The sequence below is a fragment of the Hemiscyllium ocellatum genome, chromosome 31 (assembly GCF_020745735.1).
Source record: "Hemiscyllium ocellatum isolate sHemOce1 chromosome 31, sHemOce1.pat.X.cur, whole genome shotgun sequence".
NCBI classification, from domain to species: Eukaryota; Metazoa; Chordata; class Chondrichthyes; order Orectolobiformes; family Hemiscylliidae; genus Hemiscyllium; species Hemiscyllium ocellatum.
This window is the reverse complement of record NC_083431.1, coordinates 16,003,619-16,015,899: the sequence shown is the minus strand read 5'-3', so window position 1 is coordinate 16,015,899 and position 12,281 is coordinate 16,003,619. Positions and strand designations below refer to the sequence as shown.

Here is a 12,281-nt window from a genome sequence, read left to right as displayed (position 1 = left end):
TCCATCTCTGTCCAAACCTCAACAGGGTATGCGATGAGTGACAGAAGGAAATCAGCAAATTGAGTATCAGTAATGTAAGAAAGCTGTATGTACTTGAACTAGGACTGGAAAATTCCACGGCATAACTAGCCTGGGGTGATCTGTCTATTGACTTTAGTGAGCTGAAATAACAAAGCAGATTCTTGTAACATAGAGTTTGTTCCACTTTAGGGTTCCATGTCCAGTTATTCGGGACGACTTTTCTATTTTCTGACATTATTCTTGCCTACCTGCTGAGTTTTCTTGGCACATTGTTTTTCCTAGAAATATTTTTTCGGTTTCACGTCCTCAGGTCAAAGTATAAATAACTGCCTTTGGATGCTTTAGACGTTTGAGATAGGTGAATTTGAAAAAAGGATACAAGGCCAAGCGAGAGTAACTTAAAACCTTCCTCCTCCTGCTGACCCTGTGATTTGGCTTTGGGTAAGCTCAATTCCTTAAATCACAGGTCTCTGATCATGTGCCTTTATGGGTCTCACAGCTGAATATCACGTGGGGGGGTGTCAAGGGTTATTTATGATAACTAAACCGTTCTAAATTATATGTCTTGAAACGCAGATGTCAACTCATCTTGCTGCCTTTAGGGTTGAGCAAAGCACCCCTTTTCTCTTGTGTACCCCTGACTTCTCATGCCCCTTCACTTTCAACATTGCCTTCAGCCATCTTGTCTCCAAGTTCTGGAATTCCATCTCTAAACCACTATTCCTTTGTAGTGGTTCTGTTCGCCGAGCTGGAAGTTTTTGTTGCAAACGTTTCGTCCCCTGGCTAGGAGATATCATCAGTGCTGTGGAGCCTCCTGCGAAGCGCTTCTTTGATGTTTCTTCCGGCATTTATAGTGGTCTGTCCTTGCCGCTTCCGGGTGTCAGTTTCAGCTGTCCGCTGTAGTGATTGGTATATTGGGTCCAGGTCGATGTGTCTGTTGATGGAATTTGTGGATGAATGCCATGCCTCTAGGAATTCCCTGGCTGTTCTCTGTCTGGCTTGCCCTATGATAGTAGTGTTTTCCCAGTCAAATTCATGTTGCTTGTTGTCTGAGTGTGTGGCTACTAGGGATAGCTGGTTGTGTCGTTTCGTGGCTAGTTGGTGTTCATGTATGCGGATTGTTAGCTGTCTTCCTGTTTGTCCTATATAGTGTTTTGTGCAGTCCTTGCATGGTATTTTATAAACTACATTAGTTTTGCTCATGTTGGGTATTGGCTCCTTTGTTCTAGTGAGTTGTTGTCTGAGCGTGGCTGTTGGTTTGTGTGCCGTTATGAGTCCTAGGGGTCGCAGTAGTCTGGCTGTCAGTTCTGAAACGCTCCTGATGTATGATAGTGTGGCTAGTCCTTTTGGTTGTGGCATGTCCTTGTTCCGTGGTCTATCTCTTAGGCATCTGGTGATAAAGTTGCGCGGGTATCCGTTTTTGGCGAATACCTTGTATAGGTGTTCCTCTTCCTCTTTTCGCAGTTCTGGTGAACTGCAGTGTGTTGTAGCTCTTTTGAATAGTGTCCTGATGCAGCATCGTTTGTGTGTGTTGGGGTGGTTACTTTCATAGTTTAGGACTTGGTCTGTGTGTGTTGTTTTCCTGTGTACCCTTGTGGTGAATTCTCCGTTCGGTGTTCTCTGTACTATCACGTCTAGGAATGGGAGTTGGCTATCCTTTTCTACTTCTCTCGTGAATCGGATGCCTGTGAGTGTGGCGTTGATGATCCGGTGTGTTTTTTCTATTTCCGTGTTTTTGATGATTACGAAAGTGTCATCGACATATCTGACCCAGAGTTTGGGTTGAATTTGTGGTAGGGCTGTTTGTTCTAACCTTTGCATAACTGCCTCTGCTATGAGTCCCGAGATTGGTGATCCCATGGGTGACCAGCTATCCCTAGTAGCCACACACTCAGACAACAAGCAACATGAATTCGACTGGGAAAACACTACTATCATAGGGCAAGCCAGACAGAGAACAGCCAGGGAATTCCTAGAGGCATGGCATTCATCCACAAATTCCATCAACAGACACGTCGACCTGGACCCAATATACCAATCACTACAGCGGACAGCTGAAACTGACACCCAGAAGTGGCAAGGACAGACCACTATAAATGCCGGAAGAAACATCAAAGAAGTGCTTCGCAGGAGGCTCCACAGCACTGATGATGTCTCCTAGCCAGGGGACGAAACGTTTGCAACAAAAACTTCCAGCTTGGCGAACAGAACCACTACAACAAGCACCCGAGCTACAAATCCTCGCACAAACTTTGAACACTATTCCTTTTTTAGACATTTCTTAAATGCCACTTCAATTATTTTAATGACTCCTTTAGCTCAGCATTACTTCTTGCTTGATTATGCTTGAAATGCCTCAGGATAGTTACTATATAAGAAGCAAAAGGCACAATACAAATGCAAGTTGTGTAGGATGGAGGTGGCTCTTCAACTTCACCTGTAGTGGCAAGCATCTTTCCACTTTATCTCCTGGAAATGTGTTTCTGTGGGCTGCCTCCAAACCCAGGCTGATCAGGGAAACCTTTGCGGAGTCCAGAAAACAGACCAGAGAACTGAAAGTAGGCAGCTACCTAATTTTTTTTATAAATCACACAGCACCAGGTTATAGTCCAACAGTTTTAATTGGAAGCACTAGCTCTCTGAGCACTGCTCCTTCATCAATTGGTTGTGACAACCATCTGAAGGAGCAGTGCTCCGAAAGCTAATGCTTTCAATTAAACCTGGATTATAACCTGGTGTCGTGATTTTTAACTTTTGTACACCCCAGTCCAACACCAGTATCTCCAAATCATGACCTAATTTTTTTTTGCCTCATGCTGTACTCCTGGACTCCAATTGCAATCTCCTAGCTGCTGATCTCAATTGGCAATGAGGCAGTCTTGTTCAGCGTGACCTTCCTTCTAGTTACAAACCAGTGTAGGGAGTTCCAGTGATCATGGGCTGCACAAGTTATATTATTCCAGGTTCTTATTCTTGTGTATCTCTTGCGTGCGGTTCAGGAAAGTCAGCCCTTGAACGTCAGTAGAGATTTTGACTAATAGGGCACTGCACACAAACTTGACACTGTCTTCCAACATTCACATTAAATGTACAAAGAGTCCCTGATTAATGAGCAGCGGTGGGAATTCTGTCTGTAATTCTTTTCTATTCCTAAGGCCAGTTGTAATGTTTCAGTTGTCGTACTGACTAAAAACCCTGTAGTTTTTCCAAGGTCTAGTTTTTTTTAATGCTAGAATTGGGATTTCTATATTATTTGGCACCTCGCACTTTACTTTCATTATGTTCTCTCTTATATGTTGTTTTAACTTCATATTTGGAAATGTTGGGCCAATTTTCACTTCAGGAAATCATTTTGACTAGGAGAAAAGAGCCTTCAAATGGGATCAGTGGCGCTGGTTGAACAGGTAGAGACCTCACTGCACAGAATTAGAATCTCTACAGTGTGGAAACAGGCCCTTCGGCCCAACAAGGCCACACTGACCCTCCGAAGAGTAACTCACCTAGACCTATTCCTCTTTCCTATATATTTGCCCCTGACTAATGCATCTAACGAACACATCTCTGTGGGCAATTTAGCATGGCCAATTGACCTGACCTGCACATCTTTTGGACTGTTGGAGGAAACCGGAACATCCGGAGAAAACCCACGCAGACACAGGGAGGATGTACGAACTCCACACAGACAGTGGCCCGGGCTGGAATCGAACCCAGGTCCTCGGTGCTGTGAGGCAGCAGCGCTAACCACTGAGCCACTATGCTTCCCCTCCTTTCTCACAAGTACATAAAGCTGTGCACCCCGAGCAGATCCCTGACACGTGTGGTAACTTTAATTTTCAAGTTGTGACTGGACCTTGACATTACCGGCTTTGTGTATGCTAGTGTTCCAAACAAAAAGAAAACAACGTAATGTTTCAAAGAATGGCTTTGTGTTTTTATCTGCAATCAAAATGGAAAATGCCCTACCCTCACATCACTACACTTCCTCTTTAAGGACTTCCGATTGTCACACCCCAACTGGGTGAAATTCAACGAGGTTGCTAAGTTGTCTCATTTGTTGCCTGCAGACAGCCTGCAACATGCAACTTGAGATTGAGGCCTGCAAATCGTGACTGCCTTTGCACCACTAGAACAGGCAGGGACATGCCAGACAAACTAACTTGGTTTGTTTGTATAAATAGGGTTGGGTAAAATGTCTGTATGTCAAAACAAAACTCTTGAGTGGTTCAGATGTACTTCCTGACTTTTTTTTTATAAATCAAATTGCAAACCAATGCTGTTTAAATGACCTGTGTTTAAATACAGTACAGCACCTTTTTGGACCTAGTCCAGGTTTCATTGCGAAATAGAAACTAGATAAGTATGTGAGTGTCGATACTGTGATAATATTAGATGATGGTGGATGAGATTAGGCTCACTTGGAATTTGGGCTGAATGGCCTTTTCCTGCGCTTTATAACACTTTGCAAAATAGGAAGAATATGCATTTTCTTTCAGATATTGCTTTAAGTAGAAGACTCCAGAAGTTCTAGATTCTATGTAAAAATGATCAAACGATCCCATCCTCCAAATAGATCAATGGGATGCGGATGCTAAGAAAATAGTTTGCGTTAAATTTCATATTCGGCAAAGTATGTCCACAAAGTGTTGCTCTCTGTCGTTACCTAATCCACTCCTTTGTTAGCTTCCACCTGGGTCTGCATGTGTTGTGCAGCGTTCTCAGTGATACAATTTTAAAATAAACGCGCAGAAGTGGGAGGGGGCAGGTGTTCGTTTTGCTGTTCATCACCTTGGTGACCTGTTCCTTAGTTCAGATGCCTTCTTGCTGAACTGAATGACAAGGGCTCAGTAACTGGCAGACCTGTCTACTGCAGAAGTAAGTGGTAAAGCTATTTGCATTAACGGGGACCCTCAGAGGCCAGTATAACTGCTAAATAATTACAGCCTGTATTTAATTCTTTGGGCTCTTGTTTCTTCATCATTTTTTTTCTGAGCAGGGGTTGAAGGTAAAGGAATGTTCATTTTTGTGTAAATTTGCAGCCTGACCACTTTTCCCACCCCCGCCCATTCAAACATTCCATCGGGAATATAATTTTCCTTTCTGTTTGCATTTTCTCTACCTCGTGAATAAGGCCATTCACCGCAAGTAACAATCAACTCCACAAAGATATATGCTGCCAGAAAGCACTATGTTAATCAGCCAAATTGTGTGCAGAGATTTGAGAGATCCTGAGCCATACATTCCTTAAAACATTTAGGGTTAAACATTAATGAATAATGCTCTTCTGAGTCATAGGAGGCAATTCGGTCTATCATACCTGCAGTTTGATTACCTAATGCCATTCGCTTATGTTTTTCCCTATCGCTGCACATCATTTCTATCCAGATAACCACCCAGTGCCCTCTGGAATGCTTCAGTTGAACCTGCTTCCTCATGTCAAGCTGCGTGTTCCATGCCCTATTTACTCACTTTGAGAAAACAGTCCCATCACCCTTACTTTATTTGCACATCACTTTAAATCTATGCCCTTTTGATCTTTATTTTCTTTTATGAGTGGGAACAGCTCCTCCCTGTCTGCTCCATCCAACCCACTCATAATTTTGAAAACCTTGATCAAATCTCCTCTCAGCCTCCTTTCTCTCTGAGGATAGCAGTTCGAATTTCTTTAGTCATCAGCAGATCTGAAGTTTCTCTTTACTGTTTGCTTCTGTTGTTACAAACAGCACATGACCTGATAGACAATAGGCAATGCTACAGGAGCTCTACCAGCTACAGAATAAAATCATAAGGTGCATGAAGCTTATGTTTTTAATTGCTTATTTTGACATGTGATCTTCCACATGTATGCTGCTAAAGTGATAATGGGGTTAAAGATGTGTTACCATTGAGTAATGTGCAGCAGAAATAGACCAGTCTTATGTCTGTAATCTCCTACTTACAGTATTTACAAATCCTGTTGACCTTGAGGTCCACTGCTGCTAGTATATTATGGCCTGCTCAGCCTAGAACTGAAAAGAAAGATATGGTGAAACCTGTCCCTCCGGGAACATTTGATGAAATGACCACCTGGTTTTTCCTTTGTGCTTACTTGCTTTCGAGTTTAATTAATATTTTGTTGATTATGAAAGTAGAACACTGTTTATTTTGGGACATTTAATATGACAAAGCCTTACTTTACACTTCAATTTTTTTTAAAAAGTGAGGGGATGGAGTTTAATCTATCTGTCTCAGGAAAAAGAACATAAAATTTTGATTAAAACCACGCAGTGTCTGGAAATTATTCCCTTCCCTGAATTCGCTGCTCAATTCAGTCTTTTATTCCTCTTTTTCTCAATATGTAATTTATCCAAAACAGAACTAACTTGAGCTATGAGGAACTCACTACTTCTGATTGTCATCCATGCTGCTTATTTTCTGAATGTCTTTTCTCTGGAGAATGTGTTAAATGAGGAATTAATTTTTTTGGATACTATCAAACTACGTGCTAGCAAAGACATCTGTCTGAACTTATCACGTCCCATATATTTTCTCTAGGTCTTTCCTTACTCTCCAATTTGGGTCAAATTAATTAGACATGGTTTTACTATGGTCTGTTGCCCTTAGACCACTTCTATGTCCGAGATGTCGATTTAGTCAATAACATGAGAGTTGATCATGGCTGCAAAATATCCCTCCAGGAACAGGCATCGACCCCTCTAACACTGAATATAAAATTGACCTACTGGTTTGGGTGACATCTATTTTGAAATGGCATCAGCATCTGATGCAAAACGTGGTATGTCTTTAACTCCTACACATCTTCATGACACAGACATATTGCCTGTTTGATCTCTTGTGCTCAGTTATAAGCTACCAGTAAGTAATTCATTGATTATGGGACGGAAATTGAGGCTAGCCCCTAATAACTGAGGTAAAGTACATTGTGGTTGAAAGTGGGGTAGAGAGGAGGCTGACCTATATGCCAAGTATATGCAAAAATCTGACTTTCAGTGCTGGAAAAATGATGATGTCTTATACGCTAGGTCTATTCATTTGCTACAAATTATTGCTGTAAAAGTAAATATGTGAGGAAATAATCAACTTTCTTTTCTTTAATATTCTGAAATGGTGAAATTGGTGGGTTTTTGTTTATATTGAATCTCGCACTAAAGAAATAGCAGCTGGTGTCTTCCTGCAAGCTCCAACAGTTACTCCATGCTGGTCCCTTACCTTGTAAATGTTGTGAATCTTTCTTCTGTTTTTTTCTATCCTAAATGTACGATTTCTGGCTCCACTGTACAGAAAGCTGACTGCTTTACTTCTCTCTTCCAAATTTAGTATGGATAATTTTGCTACATCTCCCCTCTATAACAGCTGCAAAGCATGTTTGAAATTGCCTTTGGTTGATTCAAGGAGTGGTCCCACTATGGAGTTCATGTTAGATGTAAGCAATTAGAATCTACTGCATTCTGGAATTAAAGATGCAGATTATTGTTGGCCCTGTAAAGTCATCTGATTTAATAATTGTGAGAAGTGCACAGGCCAGTATATGTGAACACTTCTTGATAATAACCAAATTGAGTTAACTGCACAAATCATCGTGAATGCTTTTGATGTGGTAGGCATCACAACAATGTGGTTGCAGGGGATTCCGGACTGCAGTTAAACATCCAAGGATTTACAACTTATCGAAAAGACAGGGAGGTGGGCAGAGGGGGCAGGATTGCCTTGTTGGTTAAGATTGAAATTAAATCTATGGCACTGAATGACATAGGGTTGGATGATGTGGAGTATGTGTGTGTGTGGAGTTGAGGAACCACGAAGGCAAAAAAACCATAATGGGAGTTATGCACAGACCTCCCAATAGTGGTCAGGACCAGGGTGCAAGATATATCAGGAAATAGGGCATGTCAGAAAGGCAAATTCACGGTGATCATGGGGGACTTCAATATTCAGGTGGACTGGGTGAATAATGTTGCCGGTGAATCCAAAGAAAGGGAATTCATGGAATGCTTACAGGATGGCTTTTTAAAACAGCTTGTGATGGAGCCACAAGGGAGCAGGCTATTCTGGACTTAGTGCTATGTGAGAGATCTTAAAGTTAGGGAATACTTTGGAGGTAGCGATCATAATATGATAAAGTTCAGTCTGTACTGAAAATGTGTTGCTGGTTAAAGCATAGCAGGTTAGGCAGCATCCAAGGAACAGGAGATTCGACGTTTCGGGCCAGAGCCCTTCCTCAGGAATCAGGCTCTGGCCCGAAATGTCGAATCTCCTGTTCCTTGGATGCTGTCTAACCTGCTGCGCTTTAACCAGCAACACATTTTCAGCTCTGATCTCCAGCATCTGCAGACCTCACTTTTTACTTAAAGTTCAGTCTGTAGTTTGAAAGAGAGAAGGTAAAATCAGATGTAATGGTGTTTTGGTTAAATAAAGGTAATTATAGGAGCATGAGAGAGGAACTGATGAAAATCGACTGGAAGCAGAGCCTAGCAGGGAAGACAGTACAGCAACAATTGCAGGAATTTCTGGGTGTAATTGAGGATACAGTAAAGAGGTTCATCCCAAAGCAAAGAAAGATTATCCGGGCTGGGGGGAATTAGACAGCCTTGGCTGACGAAGGAAGTTGGGAAATGTATCAAAGTAAAAGAGACAGCCTATAAAATGGCCAAGAGCACTCAGAACTCAGAAGATTGAGAAGACTACAAAAACAAACAGAGAATAACAAAGAGCGAAATAAGAAGGACAGGATCAAATATGAAGGTCAGCTAGCCAGTAATATTAGAAATGATAGTAAAAATTTCTTTCAATACATTGAAAACAAATGAGAGGCAGAAGTAGACATTGGGCCGCTCCAAATTGATGCAGGAAGGCTAATGCTGGGAGATAAGGAAGTGGCTGAAGAACTTAATAAATACTTTATGTCAGTCTTCACAATGAAAGACATTAGTAATATCCCAAAAATTAAGGAGAGTCGGGGGCAGAGTTGAGTATGGTAGCCATTATAAAACAGGAAATGTTAGATAAGCTAAAAGGTCTAAAAATTGATAAGTCTGGTCCCAGATGATTGGACAATTGCTGTTGTAACCCTCTTGTTCAAAGGATCAAGACAAAAGGTGGAAAATTATGGCCGATTAGCCTAACCTCGATTGTAGGTGAAATTCTAGATTCCATCATTAAGGATGACATTTCTAAATTCATGTAAGCGCAGGGTCGGATTACAACAACTCAACATGGATTTAGTAAGGGGAGGCTGTGCCTGACAAACCTATTAGAATTCTTTGGAGGTAACAAGTAGGTTAGCCCAGGGAAACCCAGTGGATGTCATCTGTCTAGACTTCCAAAAGGCCTTTGATAAGGTGCCTCACGGGATGCTGCTGAGTAAGGTGAGGGCCCGTGATGTTCAAGGTGAGCTACAGGCATGGATTGAGGATTGGCTGTCTGACAGAAGGCAGAGAGTTGGAATAAAAGGTTCTTTTTCAGAATGGCATCTGGCGACAAATGGTGTCCCGCAGTGTTCAATTTTGGGCTTGCAGCTGTTCACTTTATATATAAATGATCTGGATGAAGGGACTGAGGGCATTCTGGTGAAGTTAATTGATGATATGAACTTAAGTGGACAAGCAAGTAATGGTGAGGAGGTGGCAGAAAGATTCAGGAGTGGTCCAGGAAATAGCTGATGAAATTCAACGTGAGCAAATGCGAGTTTTTGCACTTTGGAAAAAAAATACAGACATGGACTATTTTCTAAATGGTGTGAAAATTCATAAAGCCAAAGTACAAAGGGATCTGGGAGTGCTAGTTCAGGATTCTCTAAAGGTTAACTTGCAGGTTGATTAAGAAAGCAAATGTAATGTTGTCATTTTTTTCTCTAGGATTGGAATATAAAAGCTTCCGAGACTTTATAAAGCTCTAGTTAGGCCCCACTTAGAATACTGTGTCCAATTTTAGGCACAACACCTCAGGAAAGACATAGTGGCACTGGAGCATGTCCAAGGAGAAAGTGAGGTCTGCACATGCTGGAGATCAGAGCTGAAAGTGTGTTGCTGGAAAAGCGCAGCATCCAAGGAACAGGAAATTCCTGATGAAGGGCTTGTGCCCGAAATGTCGAATTTCCTGTTCCTTGGATGCTGCCTGACCTGCTGCGCTTTTCCAGCAACACACTTTCAGCTCTGGAGCATGTCCAGCAGAGATTCACACGGGTGATCCCTAGAATGATAGGCCAAACATACGATGAACAGCTGAGGATTCTGGGATTGTATTCATTAGAGTTTAGAAGGTTGAGGGAGATCTAATAGAAACTTACAAGATAATGCATGGCTTAGAAAGGGTGGATGCTGGGAAGTTTCTGTTAGGTGGGGAAACTAGGACCTGTGGGCACAGCCTTAGAATTAGAGAGGGTCAGTTTTGAACATAAATGAGACATTTCTTCAGCCAGAGACTGGTGGGCCTGTGGAATTAATTACCGCTGAGTGCAGTGGAGGCCAGGATGTTTGGTATCTTCAAGGCAGAGATAGATAAATCCTTGATCTCGCAAGGAATTAAGGGCTATGGGGAGAATGCGGATAAGTGGAGTTGAAATGCCCATCAGCAATGATTGAATGCTGGAGTGGACTCAATGGGCTGAATAGCCTGCCTTCCACTCCTGTGTGTTATGGTCTTATGGAATGACTCTCCTGGAAAAAGATGAAATTGTTCTAGCAAAAACAGAAAATGCTAGAAATACTCAACAGGTCTGACCACGTTTGCAGATACATTTATTTGCTTCATTAATTTTGCTTCAGCTTAATAATGACATAATGGTTTTCTTCTACTTTTCTGGAATTTACTGTCTTCATCTTTCCTTCAATCTAGTTTTTTTTTTATTCTCAAGCAAAACGTTGTATAAAATTCTCATGTTGAACTGTGAATATTGCTGCATTCCCTGACCTTAACCTCTGGATTTGGACGCCTGGGTTCAAGCCCAACCTGCTCCAGAGATGAGATAACATTGCTGAACAGGTTGATTAGAAAGTATCTGTAACCAAAAAGAGTAAGAATATACAATTTTGTATATTCAATTTAATGTCTCAATTTTTTGATTTTTAAGCATTTTTTCTCCCCTTCTACTTTTCTACAGCTCTCATTATCATACATGTCCTGCTAGCCAGTAGAGTAACCAGCTCACAACATACTCCCAAACTTTTTACCAGTGACTTTTTCAATCATCTTTTTGATATTTCAGAAACTAAATATTAATGGAGTAACTCTGGTATGAAAGTGTTTCTATACTAACCAGAGAGCTGCACAACTGGGATGGTTGATGGATAATAACAGATGTGGACCAATACTTGACCAAACTGTGCCAGTGCGGCTGAGATTGACTTCGGCCACATAGTCATCTTTGGTGTGAACCTGCATCTTTGCTACTCTATTGCAATGTGGCCCTGCAATATAGTTTGATCCCCTAATGAATTTCATCTTTTCCAAAGGTGAAAAGCTATTTTAGTTTTGTTGAGCCTTTTTCATTCAGAGGGTAATGCATGTTTTTTTGTTTTGTAAATTATGCAGCTCCTTCATTCCCAAGTTCATCAACCACCTCTTCAAGTGCAAGCCAATAAGTATGGTGGGAGCAGAACAGGTAAGATTTCTAGTGTCTCCATGGAATTAATTGCTTGAATATTTAGTTGTTTTAGTAAAACAATCAGCTTACTTTCAATTAGTTTCAAACATTTATTTTGCATTTTGTTCAGTAGCCCGGAGTGCTGGATTCCTAACTAGAACATGAATTTGCCTGTTTTAATTGGGGCAGCTGGGTTCAGGAACTTCGTTGACACCACACAGTTGTATCTATTAGAAACTGGGATTAAGAATGCAAATGTTTCTTATTTCCAATAGACCTTTCTTGTGATGCAAATCAAGGTCCTACAGTTGAAAGTGCATTGTTCTAACTTAGTAAACGTAAATTGTCAATATTACAAAATGTATCTATTATGTTTTCACGTTTCCATAAGGTATAAACAGTGCACTTTTGATTCAAAATGCTTGAGCTTCATTGAGCACATTGCTTGAATCTCACCATAGGGCTGGTAAACTGATATATCAATAAATTTGTTTTTCAACACATGATTGCAAAGCAACATTAAAAGTGACATCCTGGACTATATTTTATGTCCATTAATTCCCATTTCTTAAATGTAATAACAATATAAGAGCATCAAAATGTTGGAAGCTCAGGTATATACCATTTTGTTCTTGGAATAATTGTTTAAAAAACCCTGGAATTAAGAGTTTAATGATCACCA

The 12,281-nt window shown here is 41.1% G+C and overlaps 1 protein-coding gene across 1 annotated transcript in view; it reads left to right on the top strand.

Moving 5' to 3' along the window:
• vps53 (VPS53 subunit of GARP complex) overlaps positions 1-12,281 on the top strand; it is a 234,501-nt gene that overhangs the window by 173,953 nt on the left and 48,267 nt on the right. The window contains exon 19 of the mRNA XM_060848004.1: positions 11,548-11,617. Coding sequence (XP_060703987.1) covers positions 11,548-11,617 — 70 coding nt within the window. The remainder of the gene's footprint in view (positions 1-11,547; positions 11,618-12,281) is intronic.